This window comes from Halichoerus grypus, chromosome X (assembly GCF_964656455.1).
Source record: "Halichoerus grypus chromosome X, mHalGry1.hap1.1, whole genome shotgun sequence".
Classification (NCBI taxonomy): Eukaryota; Metazoa; Chordata; class Mammalia; order Carnivora; family Phocidae; genus Halichoerus; species Halichoerus grypus.
This window is the reverse complement of record NC_135727.1, coordinates 1,821,823-1,848,763: the sequence shown is the minus strand read 5'-3', so window position 1 is coordinate 1,848,763 and position 26,941 is coordinate 1,821,823. Positions and strand designations below refer to the sequence as shown.

Here is a 26,941-nt window from a genome sequence, read left to right as displayed (position 1 = left end):
CAAGGAGGCTAGTGGCTGGTGACCTGCACAGCCTCCTCCCCCCCACCCCACCCCCAGCTGCAGGTCGAGGTCACATGTGCCCACATTTGCACTGAGCCTGGCTTTGACTCCTTGAACTAGTGCCTACAGGCCTTCCGTGCCTCCCTGGGCACATGGCTGGAACCTAACTGCCCCACCCCCTCCCACCACCTATACCCCAGGGATTTCCCTCCCACCGAACGAAAGACCGTTGTCTGGTCTGGTTTGTCAACTGCCACCTACATCCTGCCTTCCCAGTTTACTGGAGAAAATCGGCTGTCCTCTGGGTGGGGAAGGGAGGGAAGGCGATCTGGTCTCTAGACAGGGACTTGGCAGCAACTGCGCAGGGAGCCCCTTGGCCTCTACACCATGGCTACCGTGGGACCCTTTGTGGGGAACCAGGTCCTGGCCCAGCTCAGTCCCCAGGACTGTGGGCCTCGGTGGAGCCTTGAAACTTGGGAGGCAGTCGGGAACCCTGCTAACTGCCCTTCAAGCAAGAGGCTCCCAGGGGTTCGGTGAGCCACGGGGGTGGCTGGTGGCATCACACCTCCAGCCTCCTCCCTGGGAGTCCTGGACACAGTAAAAGAGCAGGTGGTTATTTCAAAAAAAGTCTTTTAATTGTTCAAAATAGCACAAAACGACATCGCACTATGGTAATATTGAGTCACGGGGGTTACTCTACAATAGATGAACGGGGCGTACTGTTCTCAGAAATGAGAGAAATCAAAGGGCGCTCAGGAGAAGGGACAGGGAAAACAATGGGACCAGGCGAGTGGGCTCCAAGGTGACTGACTAAACGTGACATTTTCCACAGCGAAATATACTATAATACAACAAACCAGAGGCCCCAGAAGGTGCGGGCCAGTGGCAGGGGTCTGCAGAGGCCGGGCCCCTCACTGCAGCTCATCTCCAGGGCAGAGATGGGGGGGTCTGAAAATATTGGCTGCTCGCTTTAAATCCTGCACAACCCGCTGGCAAGCCTTGCTCAGTGCCTAAAGCTTGGGTGTGGGGCAGAAAGCTGTCTCACGAGCCACACTAAGAAGTGCCCCAAGCCTCCCAAGTTCGGCCCTGGGAGGATGGCCGTGGCCCTGTAAATTCACAGAACTGGTGCTGGTAGCCTGCTGCTTCCCCACGGTCTCCTGGGTGACACCACACATCTGCTCTCCCAGGCTGCTCTCTGAGATGGAGTTGCCCCCCAACCCCTCACCCCACCCCTTTTGACACTTTCGCCTGGAGGGCGTGGCTGCAGGAAGCAGCAGTTGAGGGTGGCAGATACTCTAAGCCAGTTTGCCAAGGAGGGAGCCTGGTGGCTGGGGGGGGAGGGGGGGGTCATAGGGAAGGGGGTGGGGAGGATGTTGAGAGCCCTGCGAACCCAGGACCTGCTCCTCCTCAGAAACCTGACTTTAGGCTCCAGCAGACTCTCAAGCTCAATCCTACAGGTGTAGAGCAATCACCCATGGGGAGTGAGGTTTGACAGCTCACCCCTCCTTTGTCCCAGAGGCCTGGGGACAAGCAAAGGGGCAGACGGCAGGGGCCAGCAAGAGGAAATTGGGCCAGGCAACCAACACCAGGCCCGCAGGGGAGAATCCACGCCTCTCCTGTGCCAGCTGCCCCCAGCTTTTCTTCCAGAAAGATCCCTGCCAAGGCTTAGCCAAGGAGAAAAAAGTAAAAGTTAAAAAAAAAAAAAAAAAAAAGATACACATTCTGTACACAGCTAACAACAACAACAAAAAAAGGGACAAAACCCCACACACTAAGGCTAAAATTACAATAAAAATGTTAACTTCATCAATTCCAACTTAAAAAAAATACAACAAATGCAGCAGTTGGTGGTGTGGCCCCTAGCCCCGACCCAGGGGCCAAAAGCCAGGCTCGGTGGGGGCTACTCTACGCCCCGCTGGGAGTCAGGAGATTTGCACAGAACACTGCTCAGGCCACCACGGGCTCATTCTTCCCCCTTTCTTTCTTTCTTCTTCCTTTCTAGCTCTCTAACTGGGAAAGAAGAAGGAAGGGGCAAGGGGTGGGAGTACGAAGGCCGCTGAGACGGGGTTGGACAAAGCTGAAGCCCAGGGCCGGGAGGTGGCAGGATATCCAAAAGTAACAAAGGAAAATGGAACCAGATGGACATCGAGTGCACGGGTGCCCCGCCAATCTTCTCGGAGCAGAGGCAGGGGAAGGGAGCTGGGAGGGGGGCCGCGCCTTTCTTCTGCTTCCATGCTGCAGCCCCTCCCGCCCTTGGCTGCCCCCCTCAGGACCAAGGTGACAAACTGCAAGAGGCGTGCGGGTGCTGGAAGGCGCGTGCATTCCGTTCTCTGCGTCTCGGCTGCTTCATCCGAAGCGTCTGTCGAGCTCCCTCAAGGGCCTCGGAATTCCGGGCTTGCTCAGCTCCCAGAGGAGGGCACTGGTAAGGAGAAGAGGGGAGGAGGGCACACTTGTCTCACTTGCTCACTGCTCTTCCAGATCTGCCTTCTGCTTCCTCCCACAGCAATGGTAAAATGTGCTTTCTTGAGATTATTTCAAAAAGAGAGAGGGAGAGAGAATGAGTGGCGGCGGCCAGTGGCTCCTGAGGGTGAAGTGTGAGCGCCGGGTGGGTAGGATGGGTGGGCCCTGGCAGGTGGCGTTCCTGAAGCAGAAGGGGGGGGGGGTCTGGCGAAGAATCCAGGTGCAGGGGAGCTGCCTCTCACTGACCATCTGCCTTAGATTTCTTTGGAGCGGATTTCCTTGGAAGAAGACAAGAAAAAGGAAAGAGAAAGCGTCAGCATGGGTCCTGATGATGCTGGGAAGCCAGAGGCGGGCCTCACACCAGCTCACACCCTGTGAGCAGAGCCCCCACCAACGCTTTGAAAGAGACGAGCCATACTATTTGTACCGCCGCTTCCTCCCAGGAGCTGTCTACCCCCAGCCTTAGAAGGTTCCCAAAAGGGGCTTCCTGCTTACATTTCCGGAGAGGACATGGGCCGCTTGCTGGCTGGCTTGGTGCCAGAGCTGTCTTTACTGGTTTCTGAAAGCAAAGCCGGAGTGGTAAGCAGCCCGGCGAGGTGGGAGGGCCGGCCGACTTCAGAACAAGAGTGGAGGAGACAGGGGCACCCTGTCCACACCCTACAGAGGCCTGTGCAGAGTGACGGCCCCTCCTGTGTGCGCCACCTCTCGCAGTCGCCCTAGGCCCAGGTAGAGGCCCTCACGGTTCTCCCAGGTCGGCCTCATGGGAACTGGCGTGAAGCCCGACAGGGCATCCTGGGGCGTCCATTTCCCACCCTGCCCCCTGGACTTGGGCGTCACCTTGTACCTCCTACTTGAAATTCGTACAGTCCCCCATCTCACCTCAAAACACCCCCGGGACAGCTTTCCCCAAACCTGCAGATGAGGCAAGGTGCCCCCTACGAGACCCCTCCATAGCACCCACCCTAGGTCATCTCCCTCAACTCCCTCATGTAAAGCTCTCCAGTCCAGCTTGGAGCCGTGTCACCCCACCTCACGTGATGCTTGCCCAAGGAGCCTCCTGAACGACACCCACCTTGCAACCACCTCACTTGGGTGGCCGGGCCATAGCCCTTCTCATTGCGGGCGGCAATGCGGAAGATGATGGCGGGCTTGGTGGTGTAGTCGATGTGGGCGTTGGAGAGGCTGGAGGACTGCACCAGGCAGGAGGGGCTGGGCCCGCAGTACACCCGCATGAAGGCCAGCTGGGCCGGGGTGGAACTCTTGGGCTCACCACCGGCCTGCGAGCTCTGGATGGCCAGGTACACCGAGTACTCGATGATCTTGCCGGAGGTCACAGACGGCGGCTCCCAGGTGAGGTGAGCACCATCTGGACTCTAGAACCAAGGGGCCAGAGGTCAAGCCCTGCTGTCTGTGGTCCTTGTGGCTATCTCACTCTGCCTGTCCAGGAACAGAGGAGCGAGAACGCTCCGCAGCTCCCAGATCCGACTGCTCGGACCTCACCCCTGTTCCTGACACGACAGAGCTATTTCACAGCAGATGCAAGGAGCTCTGAGGACATGGCCTCGCCTGCCCCGACCCGGAAGGCAGCCTGACGGAATGATGAAGTAACCTGAACGGGGACTCAAAGCACAGCCTCCCTTCACCTGCTCTGCCACCGACTGTGTGACTTGGCACTTAGCCTCTTGCTGCCTCAGTTTCCTCATCAGATCCCAGACCTCCTCAGAATGTTGAAGGATTGGATAAAAAAACATGTTGAGCGTGGCAGGTAACAGACCCTCACTGAACACTAGCTGCCATGTCAGAGAGGGAGAGGACGAAGACGGGGAGGGGAAGGAATTTACGCTCATCCCATCCCAGCAACTGGTGACAGGACCAGAAGCTGCACCCCAGACCTGGCCCGGCAAGAAGGGAGCTCCCAGTGTACGGACTCAGGCTAGGCCTGTTCGACTCCAGCTGGGCACAGGGTCGCCCCACGGCAAGACTCACTTTGCTGATCTTAATGGCACAGGGGGCCCCTGGGAAACCAGGCAGACAGGTCTTAAAGGCTGAGATCTCGCTGAAGGGCCCCCGGCCGCAGGCGTTGATCCCAGCAACTCGGAACTTATAGGCTGTGCCCGGCTGCAGCTCCTGCTTCTTCAGCTGGTTGTAGTCGGGGACGGTGCCCGAGTCATCCTGGGGAAAGAGGCCGGAAAAACAGGAAGAGAGAGAAAAAAAGGTGACCTAAAACCCACTGTTGAGAGAGCAGCTCTGGGGTCGGGCCCCGGGGCCAGCACAGCAGTTTCCCACCCCGGGGACGGGGCAGGAGGGCAGCAATGGCGAGAGGGAACTAGCACTGGGCTTCTCTGCAGCTTCGAGAGCCACGAGGAAAGGAAGTGTGTGCGGAAGGCTCTACAGCCGGCTGTCCTCGAGCGAGCCCCAAGATGGAAGGCCCCTCTGGGGGGCTTCAGAAGTTCCCACGAGCCCTGATACCTGCCTCATGGCCAGGATCCACCCACCCGAGGGCGTCGGCTCCCAGGAAAACTTACGTCAGAAGGGACAGCATCATCTGGTGGCAGGAAATAGTGTGTCACCATTACATTGGTACCCTTAATGACCCCCACATCAAACCACTGGTTCTCCTTCTTCACAGGCGCTTTGCTGGGCGGGGGCGGTAGGTCTGGCTTCTGGAAGACAGGACGGAGATCAAACCCTCAGCCTTTGGGGCCCAGAGGCAGCATCCCCTGAAACCCCATCACACCAGACTCACCACACCCAGGGACTCGATGCCATTGGCCACTTCAGTCAGGGTAGCCGCAGCCTGCAGCTTTGCGGGGCTGGCTACCACCACGGGCTGGGGGGCCACAAATGTGTTGGATGGAGCCAGGCCTGTGAAGGAGAAAGACATCAGTGGGAGCGGCCCCAGAGACCCGGCTTCTGTGTGGGGAGCCCTTCCCTTGGGCCAGACTGTGTGGAAGGACCCAGACGCTCGCCCCCAGACCTTTCCTCCCCAGTCGGCACAGCTCCCGGGGGGGGGGGGAGGGGGTAGTGCCGCAGGACAGGTGCACGTGGCCGGAGGGGGGGCCCTCCTGCTTACTCTCGGTGGCCGTGGAGGGCAGCAGGGCCACGGTGCTGGGGACGGCCGCGGCCAGCTCACTGAGGCAGTTGCTCTCGATGGTCGGGTCGTTGAGGCTGTCGGCAGGGGCCAAGGCCTCGGTGGGGAGGTGGTGGTGCTGCTGCTGGGCCTGCGCCTCCTGCAGCTGCTGCTGCTGCTGGACCAAGGCCGCCAGCTCCTGCTGCGTCAGCACGATGGGGATGGTGGTAGCCTGGCCCTCCTGGCCTTCGGCCGACAGGTGGCCCAGCTCCGCCTGCGTCACAGCCGCCGCTGCCTCGGCCGTGTCCATGGGCTCCCCGGTGCCTGCTCCGGGGGGACACACACACACACACACACGCTACTCAAGAGGAGTGCCAGCCGGGGTGGCCCAGCCCCCCCCGCCGCTCCCCTCCTAGCCTAGGGTCCCCTGGGGGCAGCTGGGATGGCCGTGGGCCTCACTTCCTGGCCCACCTGCACCCTGCCCTCCCCATACCAAGGGGCTCTGCCTACTCCTTGGGTGCCAAGTCCAGCCCAGCCGCGTCTAACTCGTGCCACCCTGGCAGGGAGGCTCCACAACCCCCTGTCCTTGCTCCTCCCGAGGGGCCCATCTTCCCCCGACTTAAGAAGCTGCGGTGAGCCCCCCCCCCCGCCCAGCACCTACCCATGACGGCCTGCTGGGCGGCCTGGAGCACCGCCTGGATGGCCAGGGCCTGGGCCTCCTCCGTGGCTGCGGCCTGAGCGGCCGCTTCAGCAGCAGCAGTCACCGCCAGCTCCTCAGGGGTGAGCCCCGTCACCATGAGGGTGGTGGTGCCCGCCTGGGCCTCAGCCATCAGCTCCTGGGGAAGGGACAACTGGTCTACTTCAGACTGTGTGGGCGGGGGCGGCTGGACCACCACAGTGGCCACCACGGCTGAGCTGGCAGGCTCCTGGCCCGAAGACGGGTCCCCTGTACTGCTCAGATCCACGGCGGCCTGGAGCTCAGGGGCCTGGGAGGCGGACTCCCCCATCAGGGGCGTGGAGGCGGGCTGCAGGAGTTGCCGAGGCGGCAGCTGCTGGCGAGGCCCTGGCGAGGCCTGGAGCTCCTCTGGGGGCTGCAGGATGTCAACAGCAGAGAAGGGCATGTCAGAAGTTTCTGTGTTGGCTATGGTCACTGTTATCGTGGCCGGGATGGGGACTTCGGTGGTCAGAGCCCCTGGGGTAGCCTCAGTCATTGATGAGATCTTCTAGAAAGGGAGAGAAGCCCCCGTCAGAGGGGAGGAGCGAGTGGCCAGAGCCAGGCAGCCTTCATCTTTCCCTGGAGACCTGGTTTTTCATTCTCCGTGGCCAGCATCACCCCATCTGGTGGGGAGGGCAGCAGGTGACTGAGCAATGCGGGGCGGGGGGGAGGGGTGCGGCAAGATGGGAGACCCTTGGGACCTGGCCGATTTTCACCCATCCTCAGAGAGGCATCCTGGTCTAGCCAAAGGGGCACTCCAGCTCCTGCCACGTCACTCCTACAGTTTATAGCCAAACAATAAGCCACGGGAAACAACTACGGAAATCAAAGCATCTCCGAGACGCTGGGGCCTGGGAGACCCCTGCCTCCTATCCTATGATGCCCCAGGCTGCCCTTTTCCGATCAGGAAGAGGGAAGGAGCAGCGGCCCTGTGCCTGGTGCGAGAGTGACACCTGGTGCCCAAGTCTGGAACAGCACAGGCCAAAAGTGCAGTGGGCAGCAGGGAGGAGACACAGGGGATCCTCCTGGGGCTCTTACCGGCACCGAAGGGCCCGGGACCGGCGTGGACTGTGTCACAGTGGTCACAGCGCGCGTCAGCGTAGAGGACACGGTCGTTGTAACGGCACTGGAGCCGGTGATGTTCACGCTGTCACCCTGGGTGCTCTCCACCTCTCCCTGGTCACTGGCGGCTGGTGGGGGATCTGTAGGGGAGGGGAGCAAGCAGAGAGAAAGGTGACAAGTACTAGGCCAGCAGGGACCTGTGTGTGTGTGGAGAGGGGGGAGTGGGGGGGGCAGCAGCGCAGGTCAGCAGGAGCCCCAGGGCCTCTAGCTTGGCTTTGCCCCGCAGGGGACACAGTCTCCTGGAGTACCCCAACCCGTGCTGGGACACTGGGCCCCAAGAAATCAAACTACTGGCCTCTGGCCAGGTGGATCTTTTAGTTACCACCCCCTCCTCGGCCTCTGAGCCCTGGGCTCCAGGAGACGACGAACACCACGAGGGTATCTTCACTCACCTTGGTTCGAGCTCATGTTGGAGGTGACGGTGGTGGCCGTGTGCGTGGTCCCGGTCTCGTGCGTCTCACAGGGGGGGTTGGAGCAGACCCTCTGTGTCGGGAAAGGAGCCAGCAACGAAGCAGCGGCCTGAGGGGCAACGGTGGCCGGTGCTGCCACCTCCAGGCCGGACTCTAGGGTCCTGTGGGAGGGAACGGTATCGGGGAGCAGGGCACCCACACTGACTGACATGGTGGTACCAGTGGAAGTGGTCTGGTGGGTCTCACAGGGGCGGCCGGCAGGGGGCTGCTGCCCCCCCTCGGGCTGGCCCGCGCCCCCACTGGAGGTGGCCGTGGTGGGCGTGTGCGTGGTGCCTGTCTCGTGGGTCTCGCAGGGCGGGTTGGAGCAGACCCGCTGGGCGCTGCCCGCGTTCGAGGTAGTGGCAGTGCTGGTGGTGCCCGTCTCGTGGGTCTCGCAGGGCGGGTTGGAGCACACCTGGCTCACGGGGGCCGGGGGGCACAGCAGCGCCTCCAGGGCCGTCACAGTCATGGCAGCGCCCGGCGAGCTCTCGTACGCGGGCGTGGGGGTGCCCCGTGCCTCGCCGGGCTCCCCGGCGCCCATGGCGGAGCGGACCGTGGTGGGGGTGTTGGTCGTGTGCGTGTGATGGGCCTCCGGCTGGCGCCCCACGGACAGCAGCGGGCTCAGGACGGCCACGGGGCCATCCCTGCCTCCGAGGACGCCGGCTCTGACCTGGCCGCTCACGGGAGCCAGCTGCACGAGAGCAGGGCCGTGGCCGCCGGCCCCCACCGCCAGGCCCGGCCCGAGGAGCGGGCCAGCCGCGCACGGGGCCGCTCCGGTGGCCATCACAGTCATGGTGCTGCTCGTCACGCTGGTCTGGCGGGCTTGGCAGGAGGGCTTCACGGAGCCCTGGGCTCCCTCCGACGGCCCGGCAGCCGCGCTCACCCGCAGCACGGCGGGCGCAGGGCCGGCCCCGCAGGCACGCCGGGCATCCCGCTGCTGGCCGACGCCGATGCCGGCCACGGCCGTGGTGGCGGTGCTCGTGGTGCCCGTCTCGTGCGTCTCGCAGGGCGGGTTGGAGCACGCGTGCTGCCCGGCCATGTTGGACGTGGCGGTGGTGGCCGTGTGCGTGGTGCCCGTCTCGTGGGTCTCGCAGGGCGGGTTGGAGCAGACGCGCACCACGCCGCCGTTCTGCTGCCCTACCGCTGGGGTCACGAGGGAAGCGGCGGCCTCCTGCTTGTCACAGACGAACTGCACTTGCGCGGCCTGGGGCTGCCCCCCGAGGTTAGCCACGACGGTGGTGGTGGCCGTGTTGGTGGTGCCCGTCTCGTGCGTCTCGCAGGGCGGGTTGGAGCAGACCAGCGTCACCGTGCCTGGCTGCACCTCCCCCTGGCCCGAGTCAGCAATGGTGACCGTGGCCGTGGGCTGCTCTGTAGTAGGTGAGGCCAGAATGGACACGGGGAGGTCGTGCACAGGCTGGGCCTCGACGCCACTGGGTGCCGTGATGAGAGTCACCTGGGTGGGCTGGGAGACAGGCTAGGGGAGAGGACAGACGGGAAGGGTTACTTCTGTAACTTCCTGTCTGTCCCTCCGGCCATCCTACGGCGTTACTCATGCTGGGGGGACCATCCCCTCAGTTCCTAAAGCGACAGCCCTGGTGAAGCCAGGACCTGCTCTCCCTCTGACCCCCAGACACTGACTTGCTCAGGGACCAGGGAAGAGGCACGGCCTCAGCTCACAGGCCATGGGGACTGGGAAGGGGCTGCGGGGTCGGGTCCGAGGCTGGGGCCAGCCCTTGGTCAGGGACGGAGCCCCAGATGCTTTGCCCCTTCCACAGATTCAGCTTAAGATACACGAAAAGAAAAAAACGCTACGTATGCAGGAAGAGAAATTGTCGCATCCTCTACGTTGTAAGAGAAAATGTCTGCCAGGTGTTCAAAAAGTAGAACCACCTAAGACCTAACGTCCTGACACGACAGTCGGACGGTGACTAAGAATCACAGTGGTGCAACAGGGACGCGCCCTCCCCCACCCCCGCCCCCGGGGTCCACGCGACTGAGGACAAGAGGGCCTGGCGTGGGGCCCCAAGACGAAGAGCAGGAGCCTCGGGCTGTGGCTCATCCGTGCGCACACGGAGTCCGGGACGCGCGCCCGCCCACCCCCGCGCCCCCCCAGCTGTCCTACCTGCATGGTGATGGTGGGGGTGGTGAGCCCGCCGGCCGCCGTCAGCGTGGTCTGCGCGGCTGACACGGTGATGGCAGTGGGGTTGATCACCTGGCTGGAGAGGGTGGCAATGGTGCCCAGGGTGGTGATGGGTGTGGCCAGGGAGGCGCTGGTACTGTGGCCCCCAGCTCCGGCAAGGCTGGTGGAAACGGTGCCTGTCACTGTGCCGAGGGTTGTGACGCCTGGAGGGGAAGGGGGCAGGGTGGGGGTAAGGCCCGCGGCTGGGGCCTTGCCCCTGCCAGCAGCTTTTCCCCTGGTGGGGCCAGGACACGGGCAGATGTGGAGCACACCCCAGGGGAACAGAAGGCTGGGAGCGGGCACCTCTCCCACGGAAAGGCGGGCCCAGCATCTAAGCTACACACCTGTGGTGCCCTTCACAACCAACGTGGTGACAGCTGGCTTGACGGCAGAGACAGTGACAGGAGTGACCAGGCGGACACCCCCCATGGGCACGGTACGGAGGATGGTGCCCGGCTGTCCAGGGGCCCCCTTTAGCACCACCTGGAATGCCAGAGGAAAGTGCCCCCATGTCACTCCAAGGTTGCCCAGACCCTGTGCCGCCCCCTCCCGGGCCCCTCAGGAGGACACGTGTGGCCTGCTGGGGTCCTGGGCTGGACACTGGGGGGAGGGGAGGGCCAGGCATGCCTCACCTGAGTCACTCCTTGCTGCCCGTGGCCAGTGGCGATTTTAGGGACAGCTGTGATGATTTTGGCAGGTGCTCCTGTTCCCGAAGTCATCACTTTGGTGGTGATGATGGTGATGGGGGACTTGATGCCAGGACTGCTGGTCACACCTGGACAGGAGAGGGGCGGCTTGGCCTCAGGGGCTCCTCTCTGTCAGTACCCTTTGCCCATCTCCCTCACGCCCTCCCACCCACCACCCCTCAATTCAAAGGCGAGAGAAAAAGAGAGGAAAAGCAGAACAAAAGCAAGAGCATGCCACAGCCCAGCCTCCGCCCGCCCGTGTGGCCTCAGCCTCCCTCCTCGCCCGTGCCCTGGGGGCGGCCCCTACCTGTGGCGCCAGCCTGCGTGATGATGGCCGACATGGGGATGGTCTTGATGATGGTGGTCGTGCCAGGCTTGGTGGTGCTCGGGGACACGCTGCTGATGCCCAGGATGGTGGGCTTAGTCCCAGCCCCGCTGGCCTGCGTGGTAGTGATGATGGTGGTGGGCTTGCCATCTGCGGAGGTCACTAGCTTCAGGATGGTCCCGGCCGGCAGGGGCCCTTTGGTCTGCAAGAGCAAAACAGGTAGAGAACAAGGTGAACTGGCATCATCGCCAGGATGGAAAGTCTGACACAAAGTCTGCCCTGGCCACTCTCTACTGGTGGCCCAAGCAGCTCATGGAATGTTCTGAAGACTGGGAGAGACGGGACCAAGCCACAGGACTCTCTGTGCCACACGTGCTTGAGATCTTCTCTAGGCAGGGAGGCGAGTTCTTCCTGCGGCCCAGTGCCCCCCACTTATGTCAGAGTCTGGGGCCCACAAGCTCACCTGGATGATCTGAGTCACTGGGCCCGTAGATGCCTGGCCCGTGACTGCCGAAGTCTGAACCGGTTTGGTCTGAACCACTGACATCACTTTGCCCAGGTTGGAAATCTAAAAAGGAAAGGATGGAGCAAGGAGTGATATGGCAACCAATCAAGAGTGTGGTAGCGCCACAACCTGGTAGCTGTCACGTGTAGCAGGGTGGCGCCTGTCACTCACCAGAGCACTGCCTCCTGGGACAGAGATGGGGCTCTTCACCAGGGTGATGGTCTTGGTGACTCCACCCACCACTGTGGTCACCACCTGGGCTTGCTGGGCCACTGTCACAGTCCCTGACTTGTGCACTGTGATGATGGGGCGGGTGGATGTGTTGGCAGCAGAGGAGACTGACGTCCCCACCTGGGCAGCTGCAGTCTTCAGCATTCGAGTGGCTGGGTTGCTCACCTTGAAGGGGCAGAGACGGGCCGATGAGCAGGACAGAGAGTCCGAGCCCCCGCCCAGAATGTCCTGGCAGGCCCACGGCCCCCTCCCCACCCTGCGTGCTCTCCTACCTCCCCCACCAACCCACCTGCAGAACGGCTCGGCTTCGTTTACCTTTCCTTTAGTGAAGCAAGGGAGGACACTGGCAGACAGCACACCTAGCCTAAGGCTGTCCCAGCCCCCAAAGTAACCTCTTGTTCCACAGCCCACGGCAAACAGCAGTTATGGGCCAACAGCCCTGCAGCTTGGTCCAAAGCCCGGAAGGAGCGACCAGTGTCGTATCACGGTGCCCAGAAGGCCCCCGCCCCAAGGCTGCTGGCTCCGATTCAGGCCTGAGGAGTGCTCACCATGACTGGCGAGGAGGCCACCTTTACGGTAGCCGGGAGGGTGGTGGTGCCAGGCGTCACAGCCACGGTTTTGACGATGGTGGTGCCCGCCGGGACACTCAGCACCGTGGGCGCCGAGGAAGGAGGGATCTTCTGTGTGGCGGCGGCCGCGGCCGCCAGCGCGGCCATGCCGCTCATCTGTGGGCTGCTGCCGATCACCTGCGGCGGGCACAGCGCGCATGAGCCCACAGAGTGGCGCTGAGGCCACCCAGCTCCCTGCTCCGGACGCTTCGGCGGAGCCCAGCAAGACGCTCAGCCCTGCCCAGGGAGCCTCCCTCCTGGCCCAGCAATCCTCTCGGCCCCAGCCCGGCCTCCTGCCACTGGCCAGCATCTGCCAGAAGCTCTAGGTCTTTTCTAAAGACCACGGAGTCAGGTAGAGCTCTCTCCTCCTGGCGCCGGGTCAAACCCCAGCTGGCTAGATTCTCCCCTCAGGCTTCCAAACAAGAAAGTTCATGCTTAGGATGCCCTTGTGTGAGTCAGATTCAGACAGCAGGGAGGTCCTCCTGAAGCATTAGCTTATTAATTTATTATTAACTCAGTAATGACAGGTTGCCTCCCCTGCGCTTCGCAGCCGAGAAAAGCCCAGGCTGGGCGCCATCGATCACTAGGAAGTCCCACCCTACCCGATGGCTCCTCACCGTCCCCTGGGCACTCTGCGTTGGCACAACCATTCGCACGCCTGCAGGAAGGGAGGTCACAGTGACGGGGGCTTTCCCAGCCTGGCTGGCAGGTCGCATGGTGACCAATGGGGTTCCTGTTGTTGCCTGAGGACCGGTGACTTTCAGAACAGCGGGAACACCTGGCGAGGGAAGCAGGCGGCCATCAGCGGAGCCCCAGACCTCTGTTGCGTTCAGTGTGTAAACGTGAAGCGCTTCCGTGACCCGCTTGTGCGTCACGTACGGTCCTTCCAGACACCCTCGGGGACTGGCTCCGCCCCAGCGCTCCACGGCCCGAGCCGGTGCCGATGACCATCAGGCGTGCTGTCTTCAGCAGCCCTCTCGCTCAGGCACAGCATCTCCTGCGGGGCTAGCCCCCACCCTCAGGCAAAGCGCCAGGCCCCCAGCTCACCTTGAGTCCTGGCTGCAGCGGGCACGGAAATCGAGCTGCCAGGCACCGTCGGCAAGACCTGGATGGTGGTGGTGGTCGGGGGCGCGGCGGCGGCCTGGGGCAGGAGCGTGATGCCTACTTGGGTCAGCGGCTGCACGGCAGGTGCGGCTGCTGCTGGGGCAGGGCTCTTGGGAGGGTTGGCAGGCACAGACGGGACTGGATTGGGTGTGGGGGAGGTGGCAGTAGCAGCCGTGGCAGGAATGTCATATTTCTGGAGCTGCAGAAGGTAACTGTCGGCTGTCGCCACTGCCCCCCAGCTCACCTCCAGGGAGTTGGTGTTGGCTCGTACCAGCTGTACCCGGGCCGGGGGCGGTGGCTTTTCTGTAAGAGAGCGCAGCTGGTGAGAAGGGGGACCGGCATAAGGCCCCACCCTGGGCCTCAGCTGGGCTGTGGCGGCCTATGGCTCCTACCCGGCTGCCTTACCTGTCTCCAGGTACCAGAGGTCCTTGCAGCAGACCTGGTTGTTCCAGGCCTTTCGGTAGCCGTCGCGCCCACTCCATATGTATAGGCGGGTATTGATGGCTACGGCACAGTGGCCAGCTCGGGCCCGAGGAATATTGTCCTCCAGCGTGTCCATCAGGATGGTCTCCCAGGCCATGGTATCTGGGGAGGGCGGGAGGGGGAGGTCAGCAAGGGGGTAGAGGAACCCACAACCCCCAGTGGCCCTTTGGCCTTTTGCTGTCAGGGATGGGGAATTAAAAAACAGGAAGTCATCAAAGATTACTAAACTAAAAACAAACAAACGAAAAATAACTCAGTGTGGCAAAAAGACCGTAAAAGATAAAATTATAAACCACAAACTACAAACTGGGAAAACTATTTGAAACGAACAGCCAAAGGTTTCACTTCTCGCACATCAAACAACACAAGAGCCTATAGAAAGAGATGGGCACAGAGGAACGCGAGTTACGGAAAAGGCGACAGAAGGCTCTAAGGAGAAATACATACCCTCGCTCAAAGTAAGAGAAATGCAAACTGAAACCGTAAGGCGCCTGGCAGTTTGATTCTCCTGCCTGTTGCAGCGGGGGCTCCAGGTGAGCCGGGGGGGTGGGGGTGGGGAGCTGGGGGCGGGCCCGGGGGGAGAGAGTCAGTCACCTATCAGACCTGGTGAAGAGCACTGTACCGGCGCTGCTGGGGGCCAGGGGCACCTACGTGGGCACAGCGTCTGTGCAGGACGGCTTGGCAATGGCCTTCCACAGCGAGTCTACCTTTAGGTCTTTACCCTTCAAATGCACTTGCACGTAGGTGAGAACAGTGCAAGGATACTCACGGAGCAGCGTCTGTGCAAGTTTCAACACCTTGATAGCAATTCAAAAGAATGAGGCCGCTCGCCGTGCGGGGATGGGATGGTCTCCAAGACAGAATAAACCGAAAAGGCCAGGCGCGGCGCTGCGGAGAGCAGGCTGCCGTTGTGTTTGTTTGTTTATAAAGGAACCTACAAACGATGCTGGTATATGTAGAGGAGTCCCTGTGGGGTGGATGAAAGCCCCCAACACGGCTGCCTCTGCAGAATGGGGGGCGGGAGGGAGGCTCTGCACAGTTAAGCTTTTGTACTCTCAGATGTCGGAGCATGTGTAGGAAAAGAGCCTATTCAAAACATGAAAGCGAGCATCCCTCAGAGCGCTCGGACCAGTGGCTACTTCTTGTGGACTCTAGAGGCACGGGCCTTAGAAGCAGCTTCGCTCCCTGCACACCCCACACAGCTCTCGGGACTGAGGAGGGCCAGCCTCCCGCAGCCCTCCGCAGGCCACTCCGAGCCCGAGGAGGCCATACCCAGGTTGAGACAAGCCAGTGTGTTGGTACACTTCCACTCCTTCTCGTGTGTGGCCACTTTGACGTCATCCATGACGAGAGGCACCCAGCCACCAAACACGTACATTCTGGGACGAGGGAGGGAAGAGTAGGAGAGGGTTGTAGAGGAGGTGCCAAGCTAGAGGCCACCTCTTCCATCCAGAAAGTTCTAAACACGCCTGGTCCTCCAGCTCTCCCCCGGAGAGTCCCCCGGGATGCATGAGCTCCTGATGCAGCCCTCTCCGTGGTGGCTCAGCTCTCACAAGAGCTGCGTCACCTCCACCACGTGGCATCGTTACTTAGCTCATCTAAAGCTCACCTCAGTCCCCATCGCTCTCATATGCGCTTTGGGACCTTGGCGTTGACAAAGACACCCAGCTGCTTGTGGAGAGTATCTAGAACAGTCTGCGCCCCTCTACCCCGAGTCTTTCTTGGTCTCCCGGGGTCGTAATGTAAAGACGGGGCTGCGGAAGGCCAGCCCAACCAGAAAGAGGCCTCCTCAGGCCTTAGGAATTGCAGGAACAAAACTGAGAGCCCTTTGGGGGCGGGGGTGGGCTAGGAAGAGAAAAGCCATGGCCAGCTACTCACTTGTTTCCTATGGTTGTGGCTGAGTGAAGGCTTCGAGGAAGAGGTGCCACCCCGCTGAGACTGGGCTTATTCCACGTCAGAGTCTCTGTGCAGAGCAACGGAGAAGGGAGGGTTACCTACGCTAGGTCAGACTCGGGCCCTCCGCCCCAGAGGCTGTTCCCCAGGTGCAGGGAAGGCTCTAGAAGGTGGGTGCCCACCAAGTACAAGAATTCCATGCCTGGCCTCCCTACAGCCCAAAGAGGCCCTCTGGTCACCAGGTTCCAGCATTTCCCAAGCTCGGTTCACAATCCTGGCAAGCGCATCTTGTCCGACACTTACTGAGCACCTGCTATGAGCCAGCACTGCTCTTGGGGGTTCGGGTTGGAGCAGAAAGCGCATCCTCAAAAGGCACCGCACTCCATACCCTGCTCTCCACGAAATGCGTCCACCCCCATGCTGCCTCCACTGTCTATGGACCGAGCGTTGGCAAGCGCTGCGCTGCTAGGAATTTCGCTCACAGTAAATGGTTTCCTTTGAGTGCCAACGCTGATCTACAGTTCAACGTAACCCTGCAGACACAGCTTCTCCCCTCAGCCCTCAGGCCAAAAACTTGACCTTTTTTCAACCGCTCCTGATATCCACCCTGGTTACGAGCCCAAGTTGTCCCCGGAGCTCTCATGGGTCTCTCAATATCCCATTTGACTGTGAGAGACCAAGGTGCGTCACTCCTGTTACAGTCTCATCACTGACGAGTTGACAGGGACGAATGCTACCTCATTTAGCCAATTCCATCCTAGAAAGGCCTTTACCCCCTTCCCCTTATCCTCCTCTGAGAAAGCAGACCAACTGAGCCAGCTGAGCCTTGCTCTTTCTTAAAAGCAATGCCACAAGCCCAGGGCAAAGAGCACAGCCACCAACAGGGTCCTGCTCCCACCCTGCCACGACAAGGAGGAGGAGCTAAGCAGCACGCTCACTCCATCTCCCCACCCCACGCCGGCGGCACCCACGTCTTACCAATGTCCAGGGTCCAGAGGTCCCCCAGTCTGCAGCCACTCATCCCTCCATAGATCACCAGCTTGGACTTCTTATTGTCTTTCTCAGTGTAGACCACAGCAGTATGTGACTCCCGGGGTGGAGGCAGGACGCCGTAAGTGATGGGGATGTCCCAGGCTACCACTCCGGAGCCTGGCCGCAATTCCAGGATGTATAAGTCATTCAGGTACCTAGGGGAGAAAGGCCAGTTACGGCAAGCCCTGACTCCACGCACCAGAGGCCTCACCAGCTCCTAGGGGTGAACAGCAGACTCCTTCGGAGACAAAGGGTGCTAAGTCACACGAACTCTAAGTTCTTCTACCCCTGGCCCTGAGAAGGGGCTGCCAGAAGCTCCCAAGGATGAGTGTGAGTCCAAGAGGAGCAGTGGGATGGGGTGTGCTGAGCCGCCTCGCACACAAAACTGGGCACCATACTAGGGCCTCCTGGGGTAAAAGGGGGTGCCAGTTTGGGACCACCTTCAGACTTCAGAAAGGTACTCAGCCCCTGGCCTTGGAAAATACCATCACTAAGACTGCAGGCAGCAAAGGCTAGGAAGGAAAGCGCCAGCTCTAACTTGGTCTGAGGAGCAGGGACCAGCTGAAGGCAAGGTGGGTTTTGACCTCCTGGCTCAGCCCTCCTGCCATGCCACCTCCTCTGGGTTAGAGACCTCAGAGCCAGAAAGCTCCCTACAGGGTCTCTGGCGTCACCCTCTCATTTCACAGAAGAAAGGGACTCGGCACGGTGGGGTTGGCTGGTACGTGCTGAAGCACACCCACCCTCAGGATTCCACATGGAGAGGACAAAGCCTCACCTCGGAATGTTGTTCTTGGGGTCCTCACTATCGTTGGCCAGACCCCCAAACAGGTAGCACTTGTTGCCCACAAGGGAGAAGCTGTGCCCAAGCCGAGGACACGGAGGGGGTCCGTTTTTGGGCGTCTTTGCTTTGAGTCTCTTCCATTCCCACCGGCTTGCCTGCAAAATCAAGACTCAGGGATTGAATCAGGGATGAGCTGGTCACCATCAGGGCCTGGGCCATTTGTCGTGGAGGGAGGAGCCGGGGGGGGGGGGGGGAGGTAGGCACCTGAATGGAGTAGGAAGGTCCTGCAGCCTCCCCTCCCACCCAAACATTGGGAGCACACTGTGGGCCATTACCTGAAGCTCATAGAGGTCATTGCTATATTTCCCATACTCCACCATCCCACCAAACACCAGCAGGCGAGTCCCATCACACACGAAGCCATAGGCTGCACACCCGGGGGGAATGTCCCCTCTCACGGCTGGGATGAACCACTGGTTAGTCGCTGGGGAACGAAAGGAAGCAGAAGTCAGAACACCTCAGGAAGTCTTAAGAACCAGAGGCCCCACTCCTCTTACTCCCCAAATCCAGCAGCCTGCAAAACGTGGTCTGAGAAAGGAGGGGCCAGCCCTCCATCCAAGCCATCTTCTAAGCCCCATGACCTCAAAGGCCACCTCAAAACAGCCTGCAATCACCCAGCTTCTCATCAAGGTCGTCTTAATAAGCAGGAAGTCACTAACCAGGATAATTCACTAGCTTCTGGGAATGTGGCCACTGACTTCCTTCCCCTACCGCTCAGTGGGTCCAATATTGGAAAGAAATGTCTAACACCCGAAATACCCTCTCAGTGGCCCTGTGCACCTCTTCCTGGGGGCGCAGGGCTACACCTCTAAGTGGCTCAAAGAGTGACTGTGGCCAGCTGAGGGAGGCCAATCAAGGCAGCCCAGCCTACTGGCTGAGGAAAGCCGGGGCGGGGGGAGGGGGGGAATCAATCTCTGCTGGTGTCTCCTAGGTGATGGTCCACAACACCCACCCTTCCCCTCATGTCACACCCATGCTGATCTACAACATTCCTGAAACCCAGAAGTGGTGGCTGCAAAAGCTTCCCCCAAATCCATCACCTCTATGTGGGGGTGGGGTGAGGAGGCCACCACCAAAGAAGAGGGTGAATGAGAAGCCCTCCCTTGCTCCACCCAGCACCCCGCTCCTCCCCTCACTTCAGGCTTGCGTCCTGGGTTCAGCTCCCCATACACCTGCCATGCCAGGGCCTTCCAAAGAAGTCAGAGGGCGCACATCCTCCTCTTTTGAGGGATCCTTTTCATTACACATTATTTAAAGGACTATCCCTGGGGCACCTGGGTGGCTCAGTCATTAGGTGTCTGCCTTCGGCTCAGGTCATGATCCTGGAGTCCTGGGATCGACCCGCATCGGGCTCCCTGCTCGGCGGGGAGCCTGCTTCTCCCTCTCCCACTCCCCCTGCTTGTGTGCCCTCTCTTGCTGTGTCTCTCTCTCTGTCAAATAAATAAGTAAAATCTTTAAAAATAAACAAATAAATAAATAAAGGACTGTCCCCAAACAACATGCCACACTCCCTCCAAAAACCTCAAACTGGGCACCAGATGCAGGTCTGATTCCACACGCCTGCACTGCTTTTGGTCAAATGTGAGTGACTTGAGACCGAAGCACGTGGTGGGTGGACAAGGTACCGGAGCATGAGCAGCCCTGGAGTCTGAATGGGGGTTAGGATCATCCCACGGGGAGGCCCTTGGGAGGCCCCAGCTGCTCAACTGCTTCTCAGCCTTTCTGTATATGCATGTACTTAACTTGGTCCTTGATACATCTCCCCTGCACACTAGGTGACAGGTCCTACATACACGTCAGCCAAAAGGCCCGCCCTCACCTAAAAGCACACTGGACCTCCTGAGAGTTAGGGCCTTTCCTGGGGTAAAAGGGCCCCTGTCGCTCACCGCTACCCAAACTCTACAGGTTGGTTTGGAACAGGCTGTTGATCCTCCCCCGCGCCACCTACCCCTCCTCCATGGTTCACTGGCGTCACCGGGACTCCAGGATGAACAGCAGCAACGCCCCCCCCCCCCCCGCCGTCTGCCACTTTCCTGGTAGGGGTGCAGCGCCTGTGGCATGTGCGTGCACCCAGACCCTGGGCCCCGGCTCACCGCCTCACTGTCATCCCCACTGCGAAAAACAAACCAAGAACCGCCGAGGCGAACCACCACGCACACATTGGAAGAGACGGAGTTCCATCCAAGTTACTGAGATAAAAGCTAAAAGCAGCCTTGGAGACTGCCTCAGCCAAGCCCCCTCAGTTGATAAAGGAACAGAGCCCAGGAGGGGAAGTGACTTACTTACCTGAGGTCACAGAGCAAAACAGACACAGACAAGAACCTCGTCACCAACTTACACTTGATCTTAGCCAAAAGGCCGAGAAGCGATACCTCGTCACCAACTTAAAAGCAATCACTAGGTACCCACCCAGGGGCCCCACATACAGGGAGCCGTCGGCCGCCCTCACTCACCTGAGCACCCCCCCAGCTGCTCCACAGGGCTATGGAGCCATCACGGGCCGGCGGTCAGGACTCTGACAAAGCTACATGGCAAGCAGGGTCAACCCACAGCTTTCCCATCGCGCTCGAGTCACCGGCCCAGCTGGCCAGGCTAGAAGTGACGTCCCAAGAGCTCACGATTGCCAGCTCATTTAAGAAGAGCTGATCTAGGGGCGCCTGGGTGGCTTGGTCGTTAAGCGTCTGCCTTCGGCTCAGGTCATGATCTCAGGGTCCTGGGATCGAGCCCCGCATCGGGCTCCCTGCTCCACGGGAAGCCTGCTTCTCCCTCTCCCACTCCCCCTGCTTGTGTTCCCTCTCTCGCTATCTCTGTCAAATAAATAAATAAAATCTTAAAGAAAAAAAAAAGAGCTGATCTTGTTCTGGAACACTCGGGGCAGGGGCCCTCCACACCGCTGTCGAGAGCAGTCTGTCGGGCAGCACCCGTTTCTGGTATGAAGCCACAGCCCCAGTTCTGCCCGTGAGATGGCACAGTCGCCGTCTCGAACACACCAGCTGCTCTCAGTCGCCCCGTGATCATATTATCTCTAGCTCATCGAGCGGGGCATCTTGTAACCCAACCTCTGGGTCCCACATTCTCCATTCGCTCTGGCTTGTCAGTGCGCTCAGCCGGGAACGGGTTTGAGGAGAGGAGGCCACCTGCACACAGGACCCTTCGTGGGATGACCAGAAACATGACTCCATCTTCTCTCTCCTCGGCAAGCCTGAGACCGCAGCTTTGGGGTTTTATCAGCTGCCCCACCCCTTTCCCCACTGGCCCCCTCCATCTGTAGTCGCTCCTGTCAACCTCTACGCATCACCCCCTAGAGACAGCGCTTCCTGCGTGGCGGACGCAAGGCCAAGCGCAGGGAGGCACAGACAAGCCCGCTCTCACCCGCAAGCTCCCGATCTAGCAGGAAGGCCGCCGTGCCCTCCACTCCCGATGGGAGGAGCGGCCCGGGACACGTCTGCAGCACGCCGGAGCTTGGGAGCACAGAACAGGGCAATGTGGCAGAGGGGGCTTCTCAGAAAAGGTGAATTTGGAGCCAGGCCTTGAAGGGTGAACAGGATTTCCTGACAAATGAAACTAACAGGCCCAATCAGGAAGTGACTGCAAGAGCTGAGTTAGAAGAGAGGAGGTCTCAGAATGGAGGGGGGCAGACGTGAGAAGAGCCTAACTTAGCGGCCAATTCGCTACAGGGACAGAGGCACAGGAAGGTGTCTCCAAGGCGGTGGCCTGTGCCTGTTAACTGAAGGAACAGACAGCCCAACTGTCTCCACGAAGATCTGTACTCTAAGCGCTCCCGCGTGACCCTACCACCAGCTGGCAGGGTGACCCTAAACCTGTCACTTCCCCTCTCGGACCCTAATTTCCTCATGTGCAAAAACAAGGAAGTTCCACTAGATGTTTTCCAAGGCTCCTTGCAGCTGTAACAGTCACCAGACGTTAAAGAACCACTGAGGCAGACCAGCCTTGGGCAACTGGTTTGGTGACCAGCCACACCCTCTCCTCGCCAGGGCACACCCCACCGTCAGGACCAGGTCCTCTCCATAATCCGCTTTGCTACGCTGAGATAAAATTTCCTAAGGCCAAGGACAGTAGCTACCTCAAGACCTCCCAAAGGCCAGTCAAGTGTCCCACAGCTGCTGTGATAGCTGTCGCCAAAGAGGAAGGACATACACCCTTCAAATGTCACCCCCAGATCACTGAGCTAACCAAGACAGCAAAGTGCTCACACACGCCCCGAACGCGCCCCCTGGAGCCATTTATCTTAGCAACAGGGAATGCTTCCAAGCCAAATCAGCTCTCTCTCCACAAGGTCTCTCACCCCACAAAAGGAAAAGTGCAAGAGAAGAGGCATAAGGAGGATATGCTCTGACCTGATTTAAAACAAAACAACGGCAAGCAGAAGGGCAGCTGTCGAGGCAACAGCTAAGGCTCCCAGGACCCCGCGTCCGTGCCCCCACTGGTGGAAGAGGGGCATCTCTCCCGAGGAGAACGCAAGAACCTTGCAGCTACAAGAACCACAAGCAGACACCAAACGCTGGACAAATTCCTGCTCCGTTCAAATAATGAGCAAACCCTCGGAGGAACGGGGAGTTGGGTCTGCTAGTGGCTCTCCTGAGAAGTTGCCTGAGGAGTTGATTAGCGCAGTTTCCAAACTGCTAACCTGGGGGAATCCAGGGCTGCAGCCCTTTGGAAGGCTGGCTACCCTCTACTACATGACATTACCCTTGCAGATGGGAAATGAATTAATGTCAAAGTGGCCAATTCATTTTAATAAACTAATGAATATGCAGAAGCCCCTGGAAGCAGTGGACTTTAGAGCTGATGGTAATTAGGCCCCTGCCCTACTTTCTAAAATTGTATTTCCCTGTTAAGGAGCCTGCTCCAGGCCTTATGAGAATCAAGTCAGTCCAAAGAGTTTAGAAGGTTCTGCTCAGGGCAGTGGCCTCTCTGAAACAGCCCTGCCCCTCGGCCTTACCTTACTGAGCGAACTGCCGCCGCCGCAGCTGTCTGAGCTGGCACAGGGCACCACCAACCAGCCCAGCCTCGCTGGGGGCAACAGGTGCTGAGACCCGGAATGCAAAGGGTCACCAACAACCCACCAGCCTTTGAAAGTCAATTTAGTAGGGGCAACAACCTACAGGGAGCAGAGAAAGCTGCACACTCTGCCTCAGGGGAGGGAGAGGGGAGCACCCAACCCTCACCACGCTAACCACCTTCTCCCTTGGGTGCCAGCTCCCCACCCCAGAGCAACCTCAAAGCTGGGAGGACGTGCCCAGATTCAAGGACCTGGTATTGCCAGAGCCCTGGGAAAGAATGGACCTGGAGCAAATGGACTCTGCTAGATGCGATGCCGGGGGAAGAGCTGGAAAACAGCTCCTGGCCACCACCAAGCTGAACGCATCCCCCTGCTGCAGAGGGGGACTTCCTAAAAGACCACTGACAGGTGTGTGGGTGGGTGTGCGTGTGTGCTCGCAGCCAGCCTGTGCTTTTCCCCCAGAAGAGTGCACGCGGGCCCACTGGCCTCAGGGAGAATGCCTAGCCCCTCCTTCCGAGCAAGGCGAGGTGCTGTGTGCCATGGTCCCTTCAACAGGCAGCAACACGGTGTGCAAAGCAGGCCAAAGAGGCCACTACGGGCAAGAGGCCGCAGGAGGATGCGGCCCAGTCCCAGAGCTAGCAAGGACGCTAGGCAAGGGGCACGCACAGCAGCTTTCTGTGTCCGGAGGAATCATAGTCCTCCCAATCAACGACACCCTGGGTTTGGGGGAGGTATGAAAATGGGCAAGGTAACGTCAACCTCACAGAAGGAGAAAAGGTAAGGACCCACCTAGCCCACTACGGATCACTGGATTTCACCTCCTACACTGGAGGGCCCTAGATCAAGAAAAGAAGCAACCCGAAGAGAAAAACACTACAGAAGTAAACGGCGAAAGGGGGAGACAGCAATGCCGCCCTATCTGTGAGTGCCCAAGGCTCCTGCACAACCTCCGAGACGGTTACCCAGCAGGGCGCACAACCCCCCCCCCCCACGTCGGGATTAGGGTGCTCAACTCTGCCCCTAATCCGTAATCTAGAAGCCTGTCATTTCTCCCGAATAAGCATCAAAGATGAAGAAGAGCTGAGCAGGCGCAGGAGGAGGGAGGAAGGGGGTGGGACTCTGCCTGCGCCAAAGGGACGCATCCGCCAGCCCGCCCGCCCGCCGGGGTAACGGTGTGTGTCTCAAGTCTACGCCGGCGACGCCCCCGCCCCCTCACCAACCGGACTGGAGAATTTCTCTCGGATAATGAAAAGCACTCCTCAAATACAAGAGCCGAGGGGGAGGGGCCAGTGGAAGAACGGGGAGAGAGAAGGAAAAAGCAGAGAAGCCGGGCTGAGCAAAGGGTCGCGGAACAGAGAGAGCTGATCAGTGCGGAGGGAGAGGGAGGAAAGGGAGGGAGAGAAGGCAGGAGGGGAGGGGAAGAGAAAGGAGGGGAGGGAGGGGGAGGGGGGGAGGAGGGAGAGGGGGGGAAGGAGGAGGAGAGGGAGGGAGGGAAGAAGAGCGAGAGGGAGGAGATGGAGGGAGGGAGGGAAAGATCCCAGGACCCAGCGGGCTTTGCACTCACCCGTGTTGTACACGTGCAGTTCGTCCACTATCCCCTCGTTCCCGCCGCCAAACACCACGATGAGTTCCTTGATGGCCACGGCTCGGTGGCCGTGGCGGGGCCGGGGCACTGGACCCGACCAGCCCACCACTCGCTTCCAGCGGGGCTGCAGAAGAACCGCTGGCGAGTTGGCGGGCGACACGGCCGAAGCCATAGTTCCGAGAAAGGCCGTAGTGGGAAAAAGTCACCCAGCGGGAAGGGAGCCCCCCAATTCCTCTCACACACACCCCCTTTCGTCTAAGGTAGCTCTCACGGAGAAGCGGTTCCTCACACAGCGGTGGACGGCTCCATGGAGGCCGCCATCTTAACTACCCTCCTTCCCTTCGGCTCTTCCCCTTCTTCTAGCTCACCCCGTCTCTTCAAGAGCCTCCCGAAACTTTCGAGCGCCTAGCCCCGAGAAGCTGGAGGCCGCCAAGTCCCGCCGCCCTGACTATTCGCTCGGACGCTCCCGCTTACAAGCTCGGGCGGGAGGCCCTGGGAGCCGCCATCTTGAGCCGCCTCTCTCTCCTCCCTTCCTCAGTCGTAGCCCTCCCCCGCCGGAAATGGCGGAGCCCCGGCCCGGTTCCCACACCCCCCAAGTCCCCTGCACTGGCCGGCTTCCGGGGCGGGTGGAAAGGAGCCACAAGCACCGCGGTTGTCCCAGCCCCGCCGGCGCTCACACCACAATTGTGGGAGCCGCCATCTTGAGACCGTCCCGCTTCCCCGCCCAGCGCTTAGTGCAGCCGCCGCTCCCGAAACAGCCTCGACACTCGTAAGGAACAGAGGCGCGCCGGAGGCCAATGGAACGAACTCGAATGCTCGGGGGCTGCTCGGAGACTTGCGCCGTACAGCTCGTGAGGTCTCGAACCTCTCCCCCAAGTCCGCCTCTGCTGCTCAGGCTGCGCCTGCCGCCCTGGGAGCCGCCATCTTGAGACTAACTCCCCCTTCCCCCCTATTCTCTTCCTCCTGGGTCAGTTCTTCCACTGCAAACCAAACGCAAGGCAGCGTCCGATCCTCGCTTCCCTCCTTATGACTCCTTCCCACAGGAGCCGCTCCAAAGAGCCAGAGTTAGGCCCCGAAGTGGCAACTGTACGGCAGGAGGAGCGGTAACGGCAGGGCGCTCATGCCTCCTCCCTGGGAGCCGCCATCTTGTGTGAAGAAGTAACAACTAAACATGGCGGCAGCGGCGGTCGGGCGAGGGGGCGGAGTCGGGCGACGTCACTGTCTCTTCCCCCCACCACCACCCCCGCCCTCGCACGGCTGCTCCGTGAGCCGAGGCCTCTTAAAGGACCCCCGCGCTGCCTCGCGGCGAGGGCCCAGGTCCGCCGCGCGCTAAGCTTGGGCTCAGGCCGCTCTCGGGTCAGGCGCAGGCGCGCCCAGCCCCGCGGCCCAACCCCCCCATTGCGCCCTCACGCCTCCGCCCTGGGAGCCGCCATCTTGCCACTTCCCCTCGCCCGGCCGTCCACGGGCGTCAATAGCGACTTTCAGCACAAAACAAAGATGGCGGTTGAGGCATCTGGTAAATGCCCGGATGAGAATACCTCAAACGAGCTCGTCCCCGCCCCCTTGGGAACAGTCCCCCAGGTCGCTGAAGGAACACACGCCCGAGGAGTCGCATTTAACTAGCAGTGGGGACAAGGCATAGACTGCTGAGGGAGGCTGAAGGGAGACATCAGAATTGCGCCTCGAGAGCGGACATATTCCCACTCCCCACACCCAGCGACCGCGGGAGAAGCGGCCCGAGACGCGCCGAGGCGGGGGGGGGGGGGGGGAGTCGGGGGCGGGGCGAGTGGGCGGTGACGTGCCGGCTCCCAGGCTCGCCGGCCCCGCCCTCGGGAGCCGGCGCCACCGCCGGCGCTCCAACTAAAGGAGCCGGGCCGTGCGCCCGGGACCGCTTCCCGTCCCTCGCCCCGCCGGCCGCAGGGCGGGCAGCCAGGCCGGCGGTACCCGAGCCGAGCGGGAGGGCGCGGGAGAGCTCCGCGTCGCCCCGCGTCACCTCGCGTCACCCCGCCCCGCCTGCTTCCCAGAGACCCGCGCCCCGCCCCTACGCGCAGGCGCAGGGCCGCTTTTCGGGTCCGCCCTTCTCCGAGATTTGAATTTCCCCCAGCAAATATAGAGAGGGAAGTACCCGGATGGTGATCACTGGCCTTTTCGCGCCAATACTGTAAGATCTCGCCGCAGCCTTGAGAGGTGGGTGCTGGCATCAACTCCATGTGCCAAACCTCGCAGGAGGCCGCCCGGGCACTGCACCGTCATCTGCACTGTCAGACTCAGGCTGTAGCGCAGGGGTCCTGCGCAGGTGTCTGGGAGCTTGGAGCCCCAACAGATGGTTTTCCCACTTTCTCTCAGCTTTGTTTTATCTGTATTTTCACCAACTGATAGTCGAAATTTGGCCTTTCCTGCAACTACGAATGTAGGCTACAGAGCACAGAGTGTTAGCCTGGTGACTTTGTCACCAGTGGAAGTTACACATCATTTCAGATCACTTAGCTTTTGTTGTAGTTATCCTGAAATTAACTCAAATACAAGACTTACCAGCAGGCAGAATAACGACTTGGAAATTATTGTAGCTGCAATCTGCCCGTAGATTCTGTAATTTCATTTACTAGTAAAGTAGCACATATATTACCGAA

The 26,941-nt window shown here is 60.5% G+C and overlaps 1 protein-coding gene across 9 annotated transcripts; it reads right to left on the bottom strand.

The window, feature by feature from the left end:
* Positions 1–613: 613 nt before the first annotated feature.
* Positions 614–25,494, bottom strand: HCFC1 (host cell factor C1). 9 transcript variants are annotated; one of them, XM_036108909.2, is made up of 27 exons: positions 24,291–25,494; positions 17,979–18,127; positions 17,638–17,798; positions 16,809–17,017; positions 15,816–15,900; positions 15,210–15,316; positions 13,860–14,039; positions 13,699–13,757; positions 13,398–13,491; positions 12,968–13,128; positions 12,291–12,488; positions 11,683–11,907; positions 11,470–11,574; positions 10,989–11,208; positions 10,628–10,770; positions 10,340–10,478; positions 9,939–10,159; positions 7,760–9,290; positions 7,284–7,447; positions 6,192–6,753; positions 5,534–5,857; positions 5,207–5,325; positions 4,986–5,123; positions 4,447–4,632; positions 3,533–3,833; positions 2,956–3,019; positions 614–2,738 (listed from the first exon to the last, which is right to left on the bottom strand). In XM_036108909.2, the coding sequence occupies exons 1-27, from the start codon at positions 24,481–24,483 to the stop codon at positions 2,699–2,701; spliced, it is 6,078 nt and encodes a 2,025-aa protein (XP_035964802.1). In that variant the 5' UTR covers positions 24,484–25,494; the 3' UTR covers positions 614–2,698. The 9 variants fall into 9 exon arrangements, with proteins under 9 accessions (XP_035964802.1, XP_035964797.1, XP_035964798.1 ...); XM_036108904.2 differs by having other exon boundaries at positions 13,398–13,757; XM_036108905.2 differs by having other exon boundaries at positions 5,534–5,854; positions 13,398–13,757.
* Positions 25,495–26,941: the final 1,447 nt, after the last annotated feature.